General features: G+C 50.7%; 1 protein-coding gene across 1 annotated transcript in view; it reads right to left on the bottom strand.

Annotated features, from left to right (window-relative positions):
* RALY (RALY heterogeneous nuclear ribonucleoprotein) overlaps positions 1–23,644 on the bottom strand; it is an 88,712-nt gene that overhangs the window by 18,834 nt on the left and 46,234 nt on the right. The window contains exon 2 of the mRNA XM_059827194.1: positions 2,058–2,322. Within this exon, the coding sequence (XP_059683177.1) occupies positions 2,058–2,313 (256 nt within the window). The 5' untranslated portion in view covers positions 2,314–2,322. The remainder of the gene's footprint in view (positions 1–2,057; positions 2,323–23,644) is intronic.

Here is a 23,644-nt window from a genome sequence, read left to right as displayed (position 1 = left end):
CTTGAACCGTGCCATGCAGGGCTGCTACGACTGAGTCATTACAGCAAGCGCTTGCCGTGCAGGAGAGGCTCTGGATTCGGACGGGGATGCTGTCCTGCTGAGTGACCACCTGCAGGCACCGGGGACAGGTGGCCTCACACTATCAACACGCTGCTGTCCCTGAGCAGGTTGGGGGTATTTTGCCCCTACACCGGGCACTGCCTTGAGCTGTGCTGCTCCAGCGTGCAGGCGGTGATCCCCCATCAGCTCCTGCCACACCAAACGCGGCCGTTTGCCTGGCAGTCATGGTTTGCAGCTCTTCCTCAGGATCGCACGGTTGCACCCTGCTGAAGTTACTGGCTGGAGCTGCCAGGCCAGAAAGCAGCCTACTTTCCTGCTGCCTGCCCGGGGAGAGAAGCTTTATCATCACCTCAAAGCAGCCCCCCAAAACCCTGCCCATGAAGACAAGCAGGGACAGCCTCTTCAGCGATGTGTCGGCTATGTCCCCTGCCTGTCCCAGCCTGTCCTTCCTCTCCACATTCCTATGTGGCCATCACCTCCTCTTTTTTAGGGAGGGACTTTCTACCTTGTTTTGTGCAAAGACGTTTTCTAACCACATTGTTCAGCTCTTCTTCTCTGCTGGATTCTCCTGAAAGGGGAGCGTCCATGTGTTTATACTGGTCCATGCACAGCAAAGGAAAGCCTGCTGAGTTCTTTGGTGGTAAGACTGGCCCATGAAGGGAAGGCAGATGAAAGGGAGCTGAATTTGCACCTCATCCGGTACATGTATAGGACTCCCAGTTATAATACAGTCCTTTTGTCTTGTTGGCATGCCAGACCTCTGGGACCAGCACTGAGAGGAGAGTAAGATGTTCCTATCATGGTAAACCTTTCATTCTCTCTTCAGCTAAAAGTGGGCAAGTGCTGCCTGTCTCTTAGCTGCATCTCCTGTATCTGGCTGGAGCATCACAACGAACTCCTTTGCTCCCCAAGGCCCTCTTGGTCGGATCTACGGACTCTGCACACACGGGCAATGCCTAGGCTGGAAGCATCCCTGGCACCCTGCGCTTCGCCTCGGTCTGCAGCTCCGCTCTCTGAACCGTAAGAGAAGTGAAAAGAAGCTTCTGGTATTTGAATAAACCATGGATGGAAACAGCACACTGTCTTAAAGATCAGATCTAACATGCAATTTTTTTTATTTCAGACTGCTGTGCCAGAAGCAGGGTGGGAATGGGCTGCAAATGGCTTTCCTGGCTGCCCAAAGACCACTGCCTGCAGCAGGCTTGGAAATGACAATTTTTTCATTAAAAATACTGTCTCCAGCTCCAATTCTCAGCTTCGAGCTGGTGACGAGCTTCTCAGCATGTGACACTTCAGAGCAATCTGGAAAATAAGGATGCAGCTGGGAGCAGCTGGGGTGTTTTTGTTTGTTATTTCTTACCACACAGCAGTGCAGACAAGAGACTTTCATGTGTCTGGGGAGGAAGTTATCATCAGCTGGCTAAAGTTAGTCTGAGCTAGTCTGAGTTAGACTATCACCTCTCTTGACAGGCAAAGGGTAAGGCCTGGACCAGAAAGGGAACTGGGCAATGTCTTTTCCCACCCTTATTCTCCCCCACCAGATCAAGGACAAGGACATGGGATGATTCAGAATGGTGTTTTAGCTTCTCCAATCGCAGCCTGTAACATGAGTTTTTCGGACACAATGTCACAGCTCTGAGGGTACTAATATATCTGAATGGCCATGACCAGTCTCACTTCTGACCCCTGCCCACATGGGACCTGGGAGCCTTCAGCCCCTACCTGAGCTGTGTTGTAGGCCTATGCCTGGCCATGGACCCTGCTGATCCTGACCCATTGGCTGATTTCCCCACCTGGCCCCAGACCTGCCTTGTCACTATGACCCCCTTGGTCATCACTGGCTTGTGTCTGACCTGCTCACCATCATTGGACCTGACCCTGACCTGCAGATTGATGTCCCAGTTTGACCTTGGACTGGCCATCCCTTGACCATCCCCTAGGGAGCAACCAAGCCGTGTTGCACCTGGACTCCTAAAATGGCTTAAGAAAAGACTTACCAAGCGTCTGGCCAGCAAGCACACGCCCATTCTCGCCCAGGACAGCAGCACGCGCGTGCCTCTCGTTGGAGTACTGTACGAAGGCGTAGCCCTTGTGAACGGAGCAGCCCACCACTCGGCCGTACTTGGAGAAAATGGTCTCCACATCTGACTTCTTGACCACGGCTGTGTTGAGATTGCCGATGAAGACTCTGGAGTTGATGGACTTGGGGTCATTCTTGTTCGTGATGTTGCTTGTCTGCACCTTCAATGACATCTTGAACACCTGAATGAACAAATCGAGAGTCAGGAAGGCGTGCAAAGGAATTGCTGGAGTCTTACAAAAAGGGGTGGGGGATAAATCTCCCAGCAAGCCTGGAGCAAGGGAACCAGCTCCTCAAGTTCAACTAGTCACAGCTGGGGGGATCCCATCTCCAGAGAGGCCCTGTGCGTTGGGGAGGGGAATGTCGCAGCCAACGCAAAACTTTTGCTGGAAACGTATTTATCAGGCTGACACTCTGGGTGTAAGCTGGTTGCTTTTGGGGGACAAAAACCAAGATTTAAATAAATTTTATATCTAAGTAAAAGCTTTAATGCTATTATAGGAAAGGTTTTACCTCTCTATACTTAATTACAATTCAAAGGAGGGCTCTTTTTAAAGCAGCTTGCGTTCAGCACCTTTGTTCATGCCCGTCTCTCTGGGCTTCCCCCTGCTGAGCACTTCCCAGCACAGGCCAGCTCTCACCACGCACAGGGACAGCCTCGTCCCCGCAGATCCCTGCTTGCAGCTGGAAGAGGACTTGAGTTTTCCGGATGCAGATGAAGACATTTAAGTGGCGAAGCAGCCCATGTGCTTCTATCTGATATCTGCACTCTGCCGCCTGCCTGCACATTTACACATGGGCTTGGAGCTGAATTTTGTGCAAACAGGAGGTGTCACTGTTAGCTTGGGAATCACTAAACCATCAACCAGATCAGCTGGAAGCCACTCCAACCCGCTTTCCCACAGCTGCAAGGCGTGATTCCCTGGGTTTCTTGCCTGGGCTATTTCACGGGCAGTCCCTGAGAACAGGCTTCACCTCGGAGGACAAAGAGGAGCCAGGGACAGAGCTGGAAATGGTGTGAAATTAAAGCCAGTCTGGCTGCCTGTTACCCTGCCTGCTCACATTTCTGCAGCAAAAAATTACAGCTGTCCAAAGATATCAGTTTGATTTTCATCTTCCAGAAACAGAGGGGATGCTTTGGGATCGCTGTTGTGTGCTGCAGACAGTGTGTGTGGTATTTACCTGGGAAAAGTCAGCTCAGAGCTGTGGAAGATATTTTATGATGCACGTTGCAGTGCTGCTCTTCCCCAGCCCCTTCCAGCAGTGCCAGCAGGTACTCCCAGCACCCGGGGCAATGCCAGCGGGGTGTCCATGACCCCGGGCAGTCACCGAGCCTACTGCCCTGCGCAGGGGACGTGCTGCTACCGCAGGGCCATGGTGTCCCCTCCCTGGTAGTCCCCAGAGTCTGCCTTGGCGCTGGGCAGAGCTAAAGCACTGCCTGGCTTTGGGGCTTTGGCTCTCTGGGCTCAAAGCCCAAGTTTGTCTGAGCACCTTGCTCTGAGGTGGGGAGGGTGGCAGCTGCCCGGCTGCATGGGTGCAGCTCCTGTGGACCTGGTCCCCCTGGTCCCCAACCCTGACAGGCTCCGCTTGCCCACAGCCCAGCCTGCCTGGGGCAGTGACACCGGCAGTGTGCGATGCTCTGGCTTTGCTGAGCCCTAAAAACACACAGTCTTTCCTACACTCCTCATTCCACAGGCAGATGCCTGGGAAAAAGCTGCAACATTTCCTGATGTGCTTTTGGGGGTTTCACCCAAGACTTTCAAAGAACCTAAGTCCTCCTTCTTCCCTGTCTCCCCCTGCACAGAGATTCCACACAGGACGTGAAATCTCTGGTTGCTCCTATCTCCCCCTAAACCTGTTAGGGGGGATAACATCTCACCCCTTTGCCATTTTGGCATCTTGGGTGATGGATGTCCTGATGGAGCCTGCTCAGCTACTGGCCCCTCGGGACCCCCGGGGGGGCTGCTTCTGCCCATAGTCCCTTTTTGCCTGAGGGTACTTCTACCCACACAACCAAGCCTTAGGGCTCGCTGCCGCTACCTCTGTATCTATCTCCAGGATTTGAAACTTCAGTCCAGCATGGAGGTAAAGAGACAAGAGAGGAGACTCGGCCAGCCCTGCACGCAGATGGTGCTTGGAGCCCGACCCGGGAGACACGGAGCATTTGAACACTGACTGCAAACAATGAGCTCTGAGCAGACAAGCTATGCTGTCCAGACCTCCGCTTTTTTAATTTTCAGAGGACAAAGAACTGGAAACCCCATTCCTTTCATCATTTAAAGCCAGACCATACAGAGCCTTGGAGATACCTGGCAAGGCTGATCCTCCGTGCGGAGCAAGAGGAGGATGCGATGGCACAATAAATCTCATCCGGCTCTAACCCCTGTGACTCTATTAACCTACCACTGAGGCTGGAAATGATCTCCCTGCTAAATGCAATCAAAAAAAAGTTAGACTTTGTCTGAGTCTGGCTTGTTATATTTTCCCTTTCACCCTTGAAGATTAAAAGAGCCAGAGGCTTTTGGTTTACTTTTTTGAAAACAAGTCCTGGCAGCACAGTGTTCCTAAAAACACTGGAAAACATAACCAAAGGTCAGGACTTTTAAAGGCATCTAAGTGAATTAAATCCTCACATCTTTGGCAAGTGGTGCCCAACCTCTTCAGGTTGCTCAAAGTTCCAACCTATGTAATAACATTTGCTTAATACTAACTATTTTAACATATTTTTGTAGTGCAGTCTGGAAGAGGTTCACAGAGGAAACCAGCTCCATTCCTGGTGCAGAGGTGGAGAAGGGAGGAAGAGCCAAGGTCATTTCCAGCCATTTGATCATTTTGGGTACCCAGCTTGAGCCTCAAGGACTCATATCTCAGAAATCCCAAGTCTCTGCACAAAGCCCGGCTGGAGGCTGTTCCAGGATGGCCAGTCCCCAGGAAATCTCCATCTTAAAGCCCCTGGGACCAGTTAAGGCTGTGCGGGGCGTTCAGAGACTGCAGAGGTGTAGGGTACCTGTATCCAGGTAGCTCTGGATGGTCTTGGTACCCAAGGACATGTCCGGCCCCTTGTGAACCCATGGCGCTCCCTGCCCTGGGGTTTCAGCGGTGTTGCAGGCCAGTGACTTCAACATGTGCCTTTATGCTTGGTGACTCCTGGCATTTCCAGTTCCTGATGCCCATAGTTTCTATTTCAGAGTAGATCTGCCCTGGCACCTCTCTTGCCCACACTAGTCCATGTCACATGGACATCTTTGGCCCCACTTAGCTGCTTCCCCTCTAGACAATGCACTCCCACTTTTCCATCCTTGCTTATCCGCCAGAGTTTATACAAGTCTCCAACCCATTTTGCTACCCACCCATAGCCCTCCTTTCCTCCATCCCCAGTCGCCGGAGGAACTCCTCTTGCAACCGGCCTCCAGGCAGATTACGAGCCCTTATCACTGGAGCCCCACCATCCAGCTTGCGCTGCTCTTGGGGGCCAACCATCCAGACTGCTGTGTCAGAACTTGGATGCCAGGATGCTGGGGGAGATCACGTCAAAAGCCTTCCTGAAGCGAAGACAGACTTCACCCATGCCAGCTCCTCGGCCACACACTTCGCCACAGAAAGCGAGCAGGTTGGTCAAATTTGGCCACAGCATTTCCAGGTCTGGCCCAGCCGCAGGCAGGCAGGAGGAATGCTCTCTTCCTCAAAATAAAATACAGCGCTCAAATAAAATATACCCCTGTCCCTGTTTTCCCACCCCATCTCTGAAGAGTTTTACTGCTGCTACCCCAAGCCCCAGCTTAGGGAACCCCAGGCTGCTGTTTGCCCAAACCCTTCCCCAGTTCTGACAAGCCCAGAAGTGTGTTATTTACAATAGTCAAATCTCTGACCAGCTGTTTACAGCTGCAAACACCAATTGCATCAGGGCACTGAGCTCCTTACGCCTCTGTAGGAGGGATGTAGGTTAAGCTGCCTCTGCGCATGGGAATAGAAAGGGCTGGCTGGAGGATTGGGGTAGGATGGAGGTGTGTGTGTGCATAAAACATGTGTTTTCCCCCAAAATCTAGTGGGCTGCCCTCTCTCAGTGGGTGCAACATGAGCCAGCTCTGCTGCTGTCAATGGACAGCATTTAAAAATAAAAGAGCTGGACATAGATGACACGTTTCTCGGATGGGCACTAAGGCACCAGATGGATTTTCACTTGGAGAAGGATATCTCTAAGGCATGACCTTCGCAACCATGGAGGTGGGGGCGTATAGGGGAAGCCGCGCCTCTCCCAGGTCTCTGCTCCCCCAACCCCACCTTGCACCCTCCTTGTCTGGCTCCTGTGACCTTCCCCCATGCTTCTTGCAGTTGGACCAATGTGTCCTTGTCCCCTGCTCTGTCTCCTCTCCTCCCCACCTGGGATGCTGGGTCCCCCCAACCCGGTAAAGTCTGTGGCTGTAGGAGCTGGAGATGGGAGAACTCCCGTTCTCCACCCATTGTGGGGACCGGTGGTGGAGCATAACCCCTCCCTTGGTCAAGCCTTTCCCTTGGCTCCCTGCTGGAAATCCCAGCGGCTCTGCACATCAGGGCCATCTGGGGACACCGCAGGTCTGCGCAAGAGATGTGCCTGGGGCTGACGAGCGATGGGACGGGGGCACCAGATGGCAAACTCAAGGTCAGGCAAGGTGACGGCCACACTGCTGGGAAAGATTTGGGAGGAAGCCAACGAGGACCCAACGACTCTGCGGATGGGATGCTCTCCCAGTGCCATCTGCCCGCTGACTGTTGTCCCTGCCCAGGCAGGGAGCAGGGCTTTGGCAGGGAGCGTTGTCCGAGGCTGGGGAGCTGGAACTCTGGGCTTCTAGCACGGCATCACTTTGAGCTTTCAGGCACCATGAGTGATGTCCTCCATTTAACAAGCGGCCTGCACGGCCCTCATTTAGCAGCTTACAAAACAGTCAGCACTGGGTGTTCAAAAACCCTGTGCAAGGTGCTCTTCTGCTGCCCCCACGCACGCCCGGCATCCCCTGGAGAAAACAGCCTCCCTTGCCTGCTCTGTCCCATTCATTTAGGGTTTCTTCTTACACACAATATTCATGTCGCATCGCTTATTGTCCCCCTTACTACAACAACTGGAAAGGACATTTTAATCATCACATATCAATATTTCATACTCCACCTAACTGCCTTCCAGCAGCGCCCTTTGTGTTGTGCCCAGATTAAATCCAGCACAGCACCAGCCACGTTGGCTTAGTGTCCCTTCCATGTGAAACAACACCGCTCGCCAGTGCAGTGCTACAAAGTACAATGTCTTCTCAAGCCACTGCCTCTTTGATAGGCCACGCAGAAACCAGTGGGCGCGAGTCAGAGCAGAGTATCTTGGTGGTATGTCTGATTAGAAAAATATACACAGCAGAGACTCATATCACTGGTTATAGATTAGTATGCTAATAACTATACTGTCTTCAGCAGATGCATTTTCACAGCTATTATTTTACCTTTCATCTCCTAACTCACAACTGCAACAAGACAGACTTGAGTTGGAAAAGAGAACAAGACAAAATGCAACTAGTAATAATACTTTGACATAGAGAAATGGATGTATAAAGGGGTCCTTCATCTGTAGGACCTCAAAGAACACCTAGGACAGATTAGTATGATTAACCCTGTTTTCTGCAAGGGAAACTGAGGCCCAGACAGGAGAGGTCTGGGGTGGGGGGGGCGTTGTGCCACCAACTTCACCAAAGCTTACAGAAACATCATAATGACACCTCCTGCTCCCAATTGCCACAAAAGACAGATGCACTTAAGGATGAGATTGTCAGAAGTTCCTTCCTTCCTTCCCTCCTGTGTGTCCCGTGCCCCCTGCATGGGGCAGTTGCCCATACTAGCAGGGACCCTGCGAGCTCTGCAGGGGACGGCAGTGGAGCCGCACCACAGTGACCCCAGAAACACATCTGTCTGCACCCAGGCTGCTCCATCCCAGGGCTCTCCAACCATCCTTTGACTGTCATCCCTGCAACCTGACCCTACTACAGATCCCAGGACCACAGCTCCCTGTGGATTTACCACCCCACTGTGCATGGCACAAGGAGACCTCTTTGCCACCACGAGGCTGAGGAGAAAACACAACATGGGGTTAACTGAGCTTTGTACCCCAAAAAGTCAAGGACCCCCCATGCCATTATTAGGGGTGGTGAGAACCACATTGAGCTCCCAAGAAGCGCCCACGCTCAAGGACAGGCTGTGCCTGCCGGCACGTGCCCCTGGTCCGGACACCCACCAACAAGTCCGCTCCCCACCAGCGCTTCTTCCTAGGACAGCGCGGCTGGAAACAATGTCATGGTCCCTGCTGCCGCTAACGTTCAGGAATCCCTTGGAAGTATTGATATTCAATCTGGTAACAGCCCAAGGCCAGAGCTGGTTTACTTGATAAGCTATTTGTCCTCCCTGCTTTAAGTGCCTTGCTTCACAGATTAGCTGTTTAATTGAGAGCCAGGTGTCTGAAAACCCCAGGGGCCTCAGTCTTAGTGACGAACTGTCAAAGAAGGCGGCGGCAAAGAAAAAACACCCAGCCCCACCACTCTCTCCTGCAGAAAGCGCTCTTTATTTCAGCGTGACGGCAACACGCAGCTGGGCTGTTATTCTCCTCTTATCACGCTGGTTCACAAAAGGGGAGACGCAGTTTTTCATCCTGTCCCCGTCTCCATCCTGGAACAAGTTTTCCCAACTTGGTGGCTTTCCACCGGGAGCCAGATGACAAATGCAGACGTCCTGCGGGGACCTCCGGCACAGGGCGAAGGGCCAAATCCCCGCCAGGTTTGGGGAAAATTTGGCATTTGGGGTGCTGAAAAAAGCAAACCTGTGTCTTGCCAGCACACGTGATGGATGTTACGGCCCCTGGTGCACCCGCTATGCTTCGGTGAGAGCAGGGTGGTCCCCAGCTCCAACGACAGGGCTGGTGCACCCCTGCTCACACGCTGGAGGAAGCCTGAACGATGCAGCTTGGTTCAGGTCTTCTTTAACCGTCTTGTAACTCTTGCATAGGACAAAACCCAATTCTGCACCACCTCACTGCTTTTTGGAGGTTGCCCCCCCCTTGCTTTCATCCCAAACCTTTAACATCCGTACATCTTTCTTGCCACTTTCTTGCAAGAAAGATGATTTTTAGGGAGGAACAGGGCAGTTGACATGCCCTAGCACAAATTGGCATTGCTGTCACACGGCGAGCATCTCCCTTTGGGCAGCGATCAACCCAGACGCTTGGCTCTGAGGGATTTCTGACTAAACTAGTCCTAGCTGAAAAAAACGGTTTTAAAAAGAAACACGGCCAGCTACAAGACAGAGGGACTCCACTGATTGCACTGCCACAGCACCATCGACAGCACAGAAATGCACATGCATTTAAAAGCGAAGTCCCTACTACCCCCGGTGCCAATCATTCCTCCCCTGAGAGCCGCGAGTAATTTGCTAGTGAGTCCCCAAACACCAGACCCAAGCTCCGAAGCATTAGTTTAATAACCAACACAAACCCTGCAATCTTTTTAATAACTTCTGAGTCCCCAACAAGTCCTGCACAGAAACCCAGAGGGGCTGAGCCCTTCCCCCGGAGAGCGGAAAGACCCTGTTCACTCTTGTGTGATTCAATAAATAGAATAAACTGGAAGGAAATCAGTCCTTGGGTTTTCTGGGGAAAACAGCTTCGATTCTCCCAAACGTGATTGTTAAGGGACCAGAAAGTTATTAAAAAAAGGGGATGGACAAAGATGTCACAATTATTAGACTAGTTCTGCAGGACCAGGGCTGTCTTTTGGGGAAATTTCCGCTATGCTGAGTGAGCTGAAAGGGCCAGAAAGCTGGAGATCAGCTCAGCAGGAGCCAGACTGGCTTGTGAAGCTGTGGGCTCCCTTTGCAGATCTTTCTCCCCCTGTAAAGTGCAACTGCGCGCAACCTGGTAAGGGAGGATGCTTTTGCTGTGGGCAGAGCGGGTCCTTGGGCCTCTCAAGTGCTATTTTGGGCTGTCCCACCTCCCAGCAGACAAAGGGCTCCTTCTGGAGGGTATGTGATTTTTTCCGCACGCTTCCCAGGGCTCCACCTCGCAGACGAGTCAGCCCAGAGCCGTCCAGGCTCAGGCTTCATCAGCTGCGATCACTGACCTGGCTCCCGGTCCCCACAGAGGTGCCACTCTCGCCAACCCCAGCGCAAGCCCCAGCCTGCCGCCAGCCCGGGACCCTCCGCTGTCACCCAGCCCCTCCACAGTCACCCAGCCCCTCCGCAGTCACCCAGCCCCATCCACCCCCCCATACCCAAGGCCACCCCCTCAGGGCTGTGTGGCTGGAGCAGAGATGGAGAAGGCACTGATGCTGCCTTGCAGCCCACCGCCCATCCCCGCAGCCCCCCAGACATTCTTGCTGGGGGGGCCACATTCTGCCTGAGGCCACGGTTTCCTCCTGCTGAGTGTGCAGGCTCCACGGGCTCAGGCAGCGAGCCCCGTTTCAGCCCAGATTCCACCCCGCACATCATATTTTCCTTGGTAGAATGAAATAGTGTTAACACCTGACACGTCAGGAGACAACGCCGCTGTAACAGCTCTGGACAGGGACTGCCTGTAATGACAGACGGGGCGATGCATCCGCACCGCCCCGGGTCACGGGGGAGCACCCAGCAGTTACTGCCTTTGCGATCGCGCTGGAAACTCCCAGGGAGCTCGGGGTCACAGCCGTATTTATAACCTGCCCTCATTGCCTGCTCTCCCCCAGCACTCAGGTCTCAGTTCATGGGGTGGGTGAAGGGGGGGTACCTACTGCCCACCCATTGTCTCCTTCACCCCTGTTTAGATGGAGGCTGCACCCATCCTGCGCACTTGGACTGTACAGAGGAAAAAGCAAAGCTACTGAGCGGGAGGGAGAGAAAGCATCAGCCAAGGCGGCTTCATTAAAGCACATTTGCTGCAGGACGTAAGCAAATAATCCAGAGTGACACCATTAGCTTGTGGCAGATGCCGAGTTCTGCATTTCGCAGGGCTCTGGCGGGGGGGCTGACTCTGCCCCCTTGATCCAGCTTACTTTGTGCCACGTCTGACTCACTGTGAATTTCTACATCAGCGCAGCCTCTCCCAGAGCCGCTCCGGGCTCGGCGTAGGTGCAGCACACCGTCACCACGCCACATTGGCTTATGTCACCTATTGTTGAGGCAGTGGGACCTGCAAGGGTGGGGGACCTCTGCAGCCCCCCCCCGGGCTGGTGCCTCTGTGCCGGATGAGGCAGAATTAGTTTCCTGAACCTCTCTGGTTTGGAGTGGTATCTCCACAAATTTGGGGTTCACTCTTGTTTGATGCAGGGTGCTGTTGGCCAGATGAGTGGGTGTCAAGCGCCCGGCAGCGTGAATGGAATTAGCTCCCTCATAATCCTTCAACTATTCGTCTTGCTATGCAAATAGCCTCCTTTTTTAATTTTTAATTAAAACAACAAGTCATTTTTAACTGGAGAAATCCTGGCAATCCTTTGAAAACCCGGCTCTGATTTAAAATTCAGTGCAACTGGTAAATCCTTCATAAAGGAGCAATAAATAATCAATAGCTGTTTTAATAAGTATTTAATCAGTTGTTAAAGGTACAGTGGTTACAAAATCTATCAGGTCAGCATATAGTTTATAGCTGGGGCTCGTAACCATCTGTCCTATATATTATTCACGCCTACAGAAAGCTTAAAAATCTCTTCATTAGAGTTTTAAATCCTTCCTAATAAGTGTGATAAAGGGATGACCTATGGCTGGAAGCTCTGAGATCCACCCAAGCAGCCCCTGCAGCAGCACTGCTCCTCACCCTGCCCGTCTCCACACATTTGGGGCTCACTCCGAGCGCTGCACAGCTCATTGCAGAATGAAGGAGCTCCTCAGCGGCTCTTTGACCATCTACTTGAACATGGACTCCCCCATTCCCCATTTTCTGGACATTGAGCTTTTCCATGAAAATATTTTTTAAATCAAGGCATTTTTCTCCTTAAAAAAAAAAAGCTAGGATCATCCTTTGATTGCAGACTATGCAACAAGTAGACTTTTCAGGAGTCTCTGCTTCTAATCATCTTGGAAATCTCTCGTGAACAGACTAACATTCTTTTTGACAGCAGCAAAATAAATTTTAAAGGTCAATTGAATCAGATAAGCCCAGTCTGGCAGCACTTTCAGATGCAGAATTCCATGGATAACATTTAGGTTATGTTTGAGAACAGAAACAAAATTCTTTGGAGGAAAGAATCTTTAAAAGAAAAAAAAAGGAAAGAAAATGAAAAGGAAACAGCAATTAAATAGAATGTCATCCGTAATCCCACTGGTGCAAAACCTGATGATTACCTACTGGGCTATGGACAATGCTACATGTATTAATCTAATTAAAGTCCTTTTTTACAGGCATCTGAAGCCAGCTCATTAGTGTGTTACCGAGATGCTCATTAATGGCTGGCCATGACTAATTTCTTGAGAATTATTCTTTAATTCTTTATCATTCACAGCCTAATAGGAAAACACAATGTTTCCATCCCCCACTCTCCCACTCGTACGCAGAGGAGACAGGTTCTCATCAGCCACCTATTGACTTGATGTTCCTTAATGAACACCCCCCCCACCAGCCCAAATGTTGTTTTAACAGCAGATGATTTATTTATGGGGAAAAGCAAGTGAACTTTCTGGGAACTTTCTTAGCTGTTAATGAACTGGCATCTCGGCGGCTGCTTTTAGCATCTCCCTGCATGTGGCAGAGAGGAAATGGAGTGGTGGAAGAGCGGGGCTCCCAGCCTGGCCGCAGAAGAGCCGCCTGCCCCGGTCCATGAGCCCAGTGCTCACCTCCTCATACAAAACCCCTCTGGCCATGTCTAATGGGTGGCCTCAGGAGCACTCCCAAGCTCCAACATTGGGCCATGTCCCACCCTACGTAGGGCACGACGCAGGCTCCTGTGATGACACGTGGACCTCTTACCATAGGGCAATGTTGAAGTAGGGGGAAAATCTGGGCTCCAGGAGGGACCCCATTTCACACTGCCAACCCACCACCAGATAATTTAACCACCTGCCAGCGCCACCCAGCTCCCAAAGAGGAGCTGCTGCAGATGGAGCTTCACTGATGCAATTCTTGCTATTTAGCTCTGCCGGTGTCTTCTAAACAGAAGTCCTGCATCTTGATGCCACAGCTTCTTTAACAAGCAAATGATGCTGTGTTCCCGGCTAAACAGGTCCTGCTCATCCCCCACGTTGTGCTATGCTCCTGGGGCCATCCCTGCCTCTTCCAAGCCATGAGGGCTATGGCTGGTTTTCCTCAATGACCGAGCAGAAGTCAGGGATTTCCACATCACCACGTGCTTCCTGCCGCTGGGGATTTTAGCAAAGACCCAAATGCCAGGAGACTTGGCAAAACCACGAGCTGAGGAGGATACCATGAGTGCAGTCACCACCCGCAAATCAAAGGTGTCCCTCTGGGACCCGGACCAGACTATTCCTCCAAAATGCTTGTCCGTGCTTTCCTACAGAGAAATACAGCTGATGATTGTCCCCCCACCCACCACGGTACTTCACGCCACGGGTGTCACCGAAGCCGGGCGCTTGCTCCCCAGAGATTGTGCAGGTGGCGGGGGGAGCAGGACATGGGATGGGGAGCCTTGGGGAGTGCAGAGCAAGAGAAAGCTGCTGGTCCTTGGTGCACTAACCCTCAATTCTTTAACAGCTGAGGTTTTTGACATGCTGCTTTTCTCTCTCAGAGTTAATTATCAGCTGATTGCCTTTTAAAATTATTTCAGACACTTTAAATACACAGAATGACATGAATGATTAAGACACATATCCCTGTAAAGTCACTGGGATGCGGGCTCCTACTTCACTTGCGGTGGGATTTGCTGAGGTTTGGTTCTCCAAATGCCACCTCTGAGGCTCCACAGAGATTGTGGAGACACCCTCACCCCAAGGAAAGCATCTCAGATGGGTGGGATGCAGCCTGCAGTGATGGGAGTGGGAGACCTGAAAAGCAGCTGAGCTGCTCGAGGTGACCATTATAGCAAGACCTATGTTGGTAGCCATTCCTTCTCCTCCTGAAAAATAATAAATCCTGCTCCCCATCTACTGGTCTTTGCCTCTCCAGTTCTATGTGGATGCCAAGAGTAAAAGAAAGCCTGGTTTTACGGAGGGTGCCCCTGCTCCCGTGTGCTGTGCTACCCTCCGCATCGGTTCACCTGAAGCCCAGAGGTGACTGATGGTCTGGCAATTTTCCCACCAACGCCAGCGGGCTTCGGGTCAAAGCTGGAGGTGAAAGTACGTCGTCTACTGCTCATTCTCCATCAATATCGTCATGTCAGTCTTGCACACCATGATTATGTGTGATGGTTCAGGACTGCGTGGGCTCTTGGGGCTCCCCATTGACGCTGTTTTCATCCCTTCACACTCTGCCAGCCCTTCTCCGGGACAGCACCACCCTTCTCTTCCCAGCGTTAAGCTCCCATAGAGGGGGCTAAAGACACAGACTCCTTTTCTAATAATACAGAAAGATTAGTAACCCATCATTGTTTGTTGATTATGGTCATTCTTTTCTGTAAATGAAGTTTAAAAGTCATTAAAAGATTTGTCAGCTGTGACTTATGAGCCCTTCTTGCCGTAGGGGAGTGAAGCAATGACAAATTCCCTCCACCACCGTATCATCTGTTATGTGTTAGAAGTTGCCACGTTCCAATTACCAGGGACCCACCGAATCCGTAAACGAAAAGCAACTCAAATATCCTACACAGCTGCTGGGACCATTAGTCAGAGCTGGCGGGTTTCACTGCCGCAGCATCAGGCTGAGCGGGAGTCAGGAATAAATAACACTTTGCATGTGTGCAGGGCACCACTGGCTACTGCAAGCAGCTTTATCAACGTTAACGATGCCTTGGGCCCACCTTTGGGGAGGTGGAGCAATTCCCGCCTTCCCAAGCAGGAGACACGGCTGAAAGGCTGCCGGAGCTGAGGGCTGGGGCCACTGGGACATGACCAGCATTGGGCGGTAGGTTTGGGCCAGAGCAGCTCTGTAGCTCAGTCAAAAACTAAATTAAAAAGTCAGCTTACTCATTTTTCTTGCTTGCAGCACAGTGGCAATGGATACAGTTAATGCCAAGCGCTGTGCTGCCTTGTCTGCCACTTCCAACGAAGCCTTTCACGCTGGGGCAGCCACAAACCCCTGAAGACAGAGCAGGGCTCGGTGACCTGCCCTGGTCCTGCCAGCCCCAGCAGACAGGAGAGCCCGGCTCACCCGCTGCGCCTTGCCCCTGCCCAGGGAAGCTCCTCCTGATGGTACAAGGAGGAGGAATATGAAGCACGGAGAGCCCGTGCTTGCCAGGAGAGCAGCCAGTGTTGTACACGGTACAAGAGATCTGTCTGGGGTGCGGGACGCGGGGCCACCTTTCTCATCCCAGCCAGCAGAGCCTGGCATGGCCCGTTGTCTCTGCTCTGGGATGGGGGGTAGCTCCCCATACCTCATCCTGATGGAGTCATCCAGTTAAAGTCAAATTCTCCTGCCAGAGCAGGGGTCAGCGCTGGCACCAAGCACGCCCTGGCTCCGTGGGGACCCTGCAGCTCCTCCCCTGAACACGGGCCGCTCAACCTTGCCCTTCCCATGGGATGCTGAAGTTTCCCTGCACCAGACGGGCACTCCTTCTGCCCGCCGCCCACACAGGGCTCCCAAACACCCCAGGGAAGTCAGGACCAAGCTACTGGCCCCTGAGTCACGGCAGGAAGATAGAAGCTCTCCAGGTCTCTGTGGCATCCTTTCTCTAACCCTTGCCCTGGGGACCAGCCCCAGTGTGTGGGTTATGTGCAACGCTGATGCCTAAGAGCAACTCCCAGTGCTCGCCCACTGCTGGGGAAGGGCGTGCAGCATATGTTACCAAACTGTCTGGGTGATGTCGGGGGAACACCGTAGAGCTTCCTGTTAACACAACAGCTTATAAAATCAATTAGATCCCATTAAACAGCAATTTGGCCCTCATCACACTTAACCTCCTCTGTGAGAGGGGTAATGGCCCATGGAAGTTTATTGCCTGTTTGGCTTTAATTTGTTGGGCATGGTGAAGGGAGCATTCACAATGGCAAACCTCGCTTTCCCAGGCAACAAAATCTATCACTAAAGTCTTCAGGACGAGCTTCTCCCCAAGCTTTTCTCTATCTGAGCACATTGGAGGGAGGAGCCACACCAAAGCAGGGATGAGGCACTGCAGTCGTGACTCAGTCGTGGGGCTGTCACGACAGACCAGACCACTGCGTCAGGAGCTCTGCGTTCTGCATCTGGCAGTGGCCAACACCTAAACTGCTCACTGTCACGCCAGCAGAGAGGACTGATGTGCCTGCTTGGTGCAAAGAACTGCCTTTAGGGCCCCTGAAGTACGTAGCTGACATCCTCACGCATGAAGGTTGATTATCTTTCATTCACCCTCCCTGACCACGCACAGCAGCAGGCAGGCATTTATCCTGTTAACCCTGTTTTATCCTATTTAACCCTATCAAATCTGATCTTTTATCAGCAAAACTGGCTGCCTGGGGCTGTGTCTACCATCACCAACCCACAGATCTTTGGAGACTCACCCGAGTCAGCGTGACTTTCAGCTGCTGTTTGCCTGCCTTGCTGCGTAGGGCATCTTTGACTATCACCAAGGCTGCTCCACAATTACTCATTTTAACAGTAGCAGTCATTGGAAAAGCAAAAGAAGAAGAATGATTTCATTTTCATAACCTTGAGTTCCCCCTGCCCTGCTTGGACGAGTTTGTCTGCATTATTTTCACCCCCCAGGAACACAGACACCACATTGCTCCTGCTACAGAGCACACCATGCATCTTCCACACGCGCTGAAGACTTGGTCTTAGCACTCGGATGCCCAGGGCTTGTTCCAGTCTTCTGGACGATGAACCCCGCCAGGGAACCTGCTATTGACCCTAACAGATAAACCCTGGGCAGCCAACCCACACTTGGTTCCTCCAGTTAGTGCCCATCCGCAAATGCTCAATGAGCTGGGTGCAAATTGTGTTGCTCCGCTCCACCGGGCACCTCACAATAAATAACGAGGGTGTTCATGCCATCGCTGTGCCGACAGCCCAGAGCCGAGCACCGGCTCTTTGATGAACTGAAGCTGTTAAATGGGGAATACAAGCTGGTTTATGAAAACTTCATGGTTCGCTATGGTGTGGTTTCAGCCATTCCCTCATCTTCCACCTTGCAAGGGTGCTGGCTGTGCACGCGAACACACACTGATGCACCCACAGCCACGGCACAGCTAAACCCTCGTGATGCACCAAACGGTCTTGTGAAAGTCTGATTCTGGGGAAGGCCAGGAGCAGGTTTTATAATGACATTATGCATTTATATTTTATAGAGGAGTCTGAAACATGCCAACACCTCTCCACAGCATGCAGTTATTGCTTAGGAACTCACTGCTGCAGAATACCAACACTAGAGGCAGAGAAATCAAGAAAATTCCATTTTTAAGTGTCTTTCTAACCCCCGTCCATCCACAAGAGTTTAACTTTGTTAGGTCAGTGATAGCTGGTTTGTTCTTTGCAGGTGGAGTATGTAATGGCAAAGGGGCAGCACTTGGCATCCGCATTTAATGAGTGTATTGGGAACCCACTGGTAACCGGCATTTTCTCCTGGCACCCGGTGATACTGTGAAACCTGTTTTGATTTTGCAAAACACAACTCCCACCCTGCCTTTGCAGTGGAGAACAGCAAATGTATCCTAAACACTTTGGCAGGAATAAAGCGAAAAGAGTGTTTACTTTAAAAAATTCTCATCTTTTTAAAAGCAAACTAGGGAAGAGGGTGAGGGAGGGAAGGACCGGCTGCTGAGTCCATGGGGTTGGCAAGAACTCTCTTCATCAGCTGGTGCGAGGCAGGTATCGCCAGGAGCTTGGAGAAACCTTCTCTGGGTTTCTGGAAGAGGCTGGGTGGGTTCAGGAGACTCTTCATCAAGGATCACCTACTGAATGTGTTGGCTCTCAGGGGTCTGTCTCGATGTGCCTCGAGGGAACTGGTCCCCCCAGAGAGAACCACGGGCTGAGGATGTCCCACACATGGGTACATTCTGCAGCTCCACGAGACCAGTGCCCCACGGGAGTATTTGGAATGGACCAGAGATGTGATGGGAAAAAAAGATGGCTTGCTTTCTGATATCTGCAGCTTATGGGGCATCAAGTCAGCTTTCATCACATCAGGCTATTTAAAACATCTTTTTTTTTTTCAAAGGAAGAATTCATAAACAGTCGTGTTTATCTTCCTGGCTTTGCAGAGGCATTTCTCCACAGCGCTACCTGGCCAGCTGACCTCTCGCTCCTGAGCGGAGAGGAGTAAATATCATTACAGCCACTTCCTCCAAAGTTATTTAATTTCTTATCTTGTCTGTATGGCTCACATACGCTTTGTCTCTGTGGCTGGCTGCCAATTTGGGAGGACAGCTGAAATTGGGAGGGCTCTGCATTAAGGGTGCTCATCATCCTTCACGTAAGGAGGTGAAAACCTCACCCTTTGAAGCACCCATGAGAACACCTTACATGGGAACACTGGGAGAAATCCTTTTTCTTTCACTATGATCTTTAAACCCCCTGGGCCATAGCCCACATGAGCATAAAGGGGTTGCTTTTGGGGTTCAATATAAAGTCATGAAGATCTGTTCATGGTTGCAAATCACCTTGATGCAACCAAATCACCTGTAAATGGAAGTGATGACAGTGACAGCTGCTATATATAATGTCTGTAACATCATTAATGCCAATCAACTCACATATACGGAATACGGAATATGCATCTTGTCAAAGTAAAGCGAGATCATTTGACAATAAGATCCCAAGCTGGGTTTATAGACGTAATAATAGTATCGATAAACTTGGACTTCTTTAAGATATTTGACCTGGGGCACACGTTTTCATTAAGAAATCTGAACAGTAGAACATCAGCTTGGATTAAGATCTGGCTAAACAGGGAAGTCTCGAACCATCAGCACACAGACGCTCCCGGGGTCCCACCACAGCCGTTTTTTGCACCCGTGCTGTTTTCTGTCTTCATTAATGACCCGGAGGAAGGCATTAAACCATCGCTGCTGCTGTCTGCAGGTGACATAAAGTTGGGGGAGCAGAGAATAATGAAGAGAGTGGGTCACAGCCAAACGCACGGTACCAGAGCAGAGCACGTGCGCTGGACTCACACGGTGAGGCACCCTCTTTTGGGAAGCAGAAACTCTGGAAAGTCCTTGAGCTTAACATGGAAAACTACCCAGTCCAGAAATGGCTTATGAAGTCCTGGGGTGATCAGACCAGGCAATGGTTTGAGGAGGCATCGATAATTCTGCTTTTGGCTCTGGCAGAACTATTCCTGGGCAAAATCCAAGGAAAAGACAGACAGTTTGGAGACTTGGTCTTAAGAACTATTCCAGGATTGGAAAACATACTTTTTTGCAAAATCTTTGTTGCTTGACAAAGAAGAATTTACCTGGTGACTTGGCCAGGGGCTGTAAGTGCCATTATGGAGAGCACAAATGGGAAAGAGAATTTATCAATCTGCCGGCCCAAGCCATGACAGCATCCAGCAACTGGAAGATGAGGCTAGACAAACTCAGATTATAAACAAGGTACAAATGTTTAACAATGTGGGCAATCAGCCGGAGAGACTACTTGTTTTGATAGAGTCTCTATTGTTTTTAAAGCAAGGTGGATTATTTTCCTAAAAAACCTGCTATTGTTCACGTGTTAGTTCAATATGGAATTCAGGGCAGTCCCAGGGCCTGATTTATACAGGTGGTCAGATTAAGGGATAATTTGACTCAGTACATTTATTCAGCACCTTATCATACACATGACTACTCATGCACATGCTGCATTTGTTCCCCTCCAGTTTCAGTGCCAGAGTTCTCCTCCCTTCGTCGGGACATGCTGTCAGAAGCAGGTGATCCAGTTGCCTTGCTAATTTTAGTTGTAACACTTTATCTGGACCCCTAAAATCTCTAAGAATGTGCCTTTGGCTGTTAAATTGCAAACTCCCCCATTTAAAGGATGTGCATGTCCTACTTTCAACTCTCTGAAATTAAATCCACATTGTCATTCATTTTTTGACAGTCACTATTACCAGATGAATCCTAATTTCAGTCCAGCACCAGTGATGCTGTTGGCATCACTAAAACTGAGCAGGGAAGAGACACTCCGGTGTTTTGTTCAGGGTTCAATTCTCCTTCAGTGTCAACAAAAACCTGTTAGTTTAAACTTCAGGAGGCCAGCTACACAAGAGGGGATGGGTGCCTTGAACGGCTCCTTTCCTGACTCATGAACTATTACCCTGCTGCATGCCCACACAGAGACCGGTTCCTGATGCAACTATCATTGCTCTGTTGAGATCGCTAGCAAAAATATAGTAGGAACATGTGAATTAACTTTATGACTTTTTTTTTTTTTTTTTGCTGCCTGGAACCTTGCATGATGCCATTTCTTTCTGCGCTCTCCAGTCCTGCATCGAGATCAATTCAGCTGCAGTTTCTCCTGGCTCTGCTCAGGCTGCGGAGCAGGAGAAGGTGAAGTGCTGAGTACGCGGTGATATCAAACCACATGCATTCGCAGCCACGCGTTCGGGAGGCAGCATGTGGAGCGCATGCACTCTGCAGATAAATTTCTCTTTGGGAAAGGAATGGGCTGCAATGAATGGTACAGGTCTCTTGTGCTCTGCATGAGCAGGAGCAGACAGTGCCTTCTCCGTCCGCACATCTGCATTACAGATCTGGTGTAGTGCCCTGGGAGCAGGTAAGGAGATGCAAGACCCAGAGCAGAGGTATGGGAGCCACCAAGCCCGAACCAAGCACTAGTATCAGGATGAAGCCATGGGTGACAGTCCCTGGAGACACGCTCCTGGATACAGAGGCACCCACCGGCTGACGCGACTTGGTATCTCCACAGGTTTCTTGCCTGCCTGGGGACCTGGGTCAGGGATGTTGTGCAGAGACTCATCTGGCAGAAAATGAGAGATTCTCTGTTGGACCTGTTATTCATGAACAGGGAAGAATGGGACAAAGACCTGAAGGTTAAGAGAAGTTTTGGTTGCAGTGACCATGAGACTGTGAAGTTGAACATCCCAAGAGAAGTGAGCAATAAAAATAGCAGATCCTGGACTTACGAGAACAGATTTCAGTTTATTCAGGGATCTGCTGGCAGAACCCCATGGGACCCTGCTCTGGAGGCCCAAGGAGCCCAGAGTAACTGGGTCATCTTCAAGGACACCTGTCTTGAAGCACAAGAATGGCCCGTTCTGATGACAGTCAGGCAGGCGTGGCAAGAGGCCAGCACGGCTGAACACCGACCTCCTAGCTGAGATTTTTCCTACATAAAAAGGCAGAACCCAGAAGGTAGAAGCAGGGCTGGGCCACCCAGGAGGATTATGGAAAGGTTGTCTTGCTGCTACCATTTCACCTCCATCTTTATTTCCCTTTGGTGGATCATTATATGGGCAGACAGAGTTAATGATGCTGCTGAAGGACATCAAACCATGACGGAAAGGAGTCATTGCAGCACAGGGGCTTTACTCAAAGAGCCGGGAGTAAGTTGGGAGGAGGGTCTCTTGAGCTAGCATGACTAACCTCAGGAGCAGATGTATGTGGAATGAGATGTACCTAAGCGAGTTGGTGAAAGTGTGGTGCACCTTCCCACTGCCAGCATCCCCACTGCCAGAGAAAGCCCAAAGCTCCTGCAGCTCTGGGGCTGCAGAGCCAATCTCATCTGCTTGAGGAGCTGCCCTTCCTGGCTAATTCTTGGTGTAAGAGCTCCCTGCTTGGCTGCCCAACAAAGCTCCTACAGGATAATGGGACCTTACAACTGGCCCTCTTGAACAGCCGACAGGGCATGAAGGATGGCCCCCAGCTCAAGGAGGTATGAATGGCGGGTGGCAATCTGTAACTTGCCCAGCAGCTCACTAAGAGATGGCAATGTCCCCATCAAGGGACATTGGATATTAGGAAAAACCTCTTCACTGAAAGGGTTGTCAGACACTGGAATGGGCTGCCCAGGGAGGTGGTGGAGTCACCATCCCTGGAGGTATTTAAAAGACATGGGGATGAACCGCTTAGGGACATGGTTCACTGGTGGACTTAGCAGGGTTAGGTTCACGGTTGGACTTGATGCTCTTAAAGGTCTTTGCAACCTGAATCATTGTATGATTCTATGATTCTATTCTAAGGTAACCATTCCTCATCCCCCCACTGTCACTCTTGTGCTTCCTTGTCATACTCGTGTTTCTTTGACATGTCACCTGCAACCTGCCAGAGCACGGCCAGTCAGGACTGGCTTGATGCAGGGGATGTCCCAAGCCAACCCACTTGGCAAACTCAACAGTGCTGCTGGGAATCGGGCTGCCAAATTTGTGATCCTTGCTCAGGTAAAATTCCCTAGAACTGGGGACTGAGCTTTGCTAAAACAAAGATCTACTATTGCCAAACCAAAGGGCTGAGTGGACTTCTGCAGAAGTTACATGACTAAGCCACTGACTAGACAATTCATGCCTTCAGCACTTTTCAGGTCTACTCTTTTAAGTCAGTTGTCCATCTGGGCAACAAAACACCTCCGGAAATTCCACTATTCACTCTATTTAATTCGCCAATTTAAGCCTCTGGGAAACGCAGCATAGCTGAATGAGGAGGAGATGGGCAAATACAGGCATTAAACAGGTACAGATGTAAAAATTACAGCCAAACTAAAATTTGGCCACCTTGATGCTCTGCATAGATTGTGCCTTGGGCTCGTTACATGGAATTTGCTGTCTACTAAGGGCAGCACAGCAGTACTGTCCCTGGCCCCTGTTGGTGCTGTACAGTGAAGGAGGTGGAAGGTCCATCTCGAACGTGCTGTGATGGAGATGGGTAAAACTCCCACAAGGTGAGAGAGGAAAGGGACTCACAGCAGGTTTAGAAAGAGATCTCTTTCTTCTTAACCAGCTTTCAACTCATGAAATAATTATCATCTCACACATTTGGCATTGCCCTTCCTTGATCTGCCTGCAGCAGTCGGGTAATGTATCACCGCAGAGCTACCAGGAGCACAGAGCAGAAGGGCATTACACAGGAATTTGGTGAGATTTCCACACCTTTACAAAGCTCCCTGCTGCCTGGACGTCTCCTGACTAGAAAGATTAAGGGGATTAGAAGCTTACAAATGATGAGGCAGAGAAGTGAAGGGCTTTAGAAAATACCAAGGTCTTCATTTACAAGGGATGTTTAAAAAATGAATGGAGTGAGGATTTTCTCCCACAGGAAAGTGGGAAAATTTATTCTGAAGCAAGGTTACTTGACCAGTAAAATGGTTGGCTCATCCCATGTGAAAGTACTAATGTATATTTTATATGGTGCAGAGACAAAGGCATCTCTCATGTGCTCTTCTACAAATTAGGTGAAGACACTGAATGGGGTTAGTAGGGTGGGGAGAGAATATGGTTTTAAGAACGCAACGAAAAAAGCACTGCTAGAGTAAAGCTGAGAAGCATGTTTCCAGATGAGTTCCAGTTCATTGACTAA

The sequence above is a fragment of the Gavia stellata genome, chromosome 20 (genome assembly GCF_030936135.1).
Source record: "Gavia stellata isolate bGavSte3 chromosome 20, bGavSte3.hap2, whole genome shotgun sequence".
NCBI lineage: Eukaryota > Metazoa > Chordata > Aves > Gaviiformes > Gaviidae > Gavia > Gavia stellata.
The sequence above is the reverse complement of the archived record's forward strand: the minus strand, read 5'-3'. Positions and strand labels throughout refer to the sequence as shown.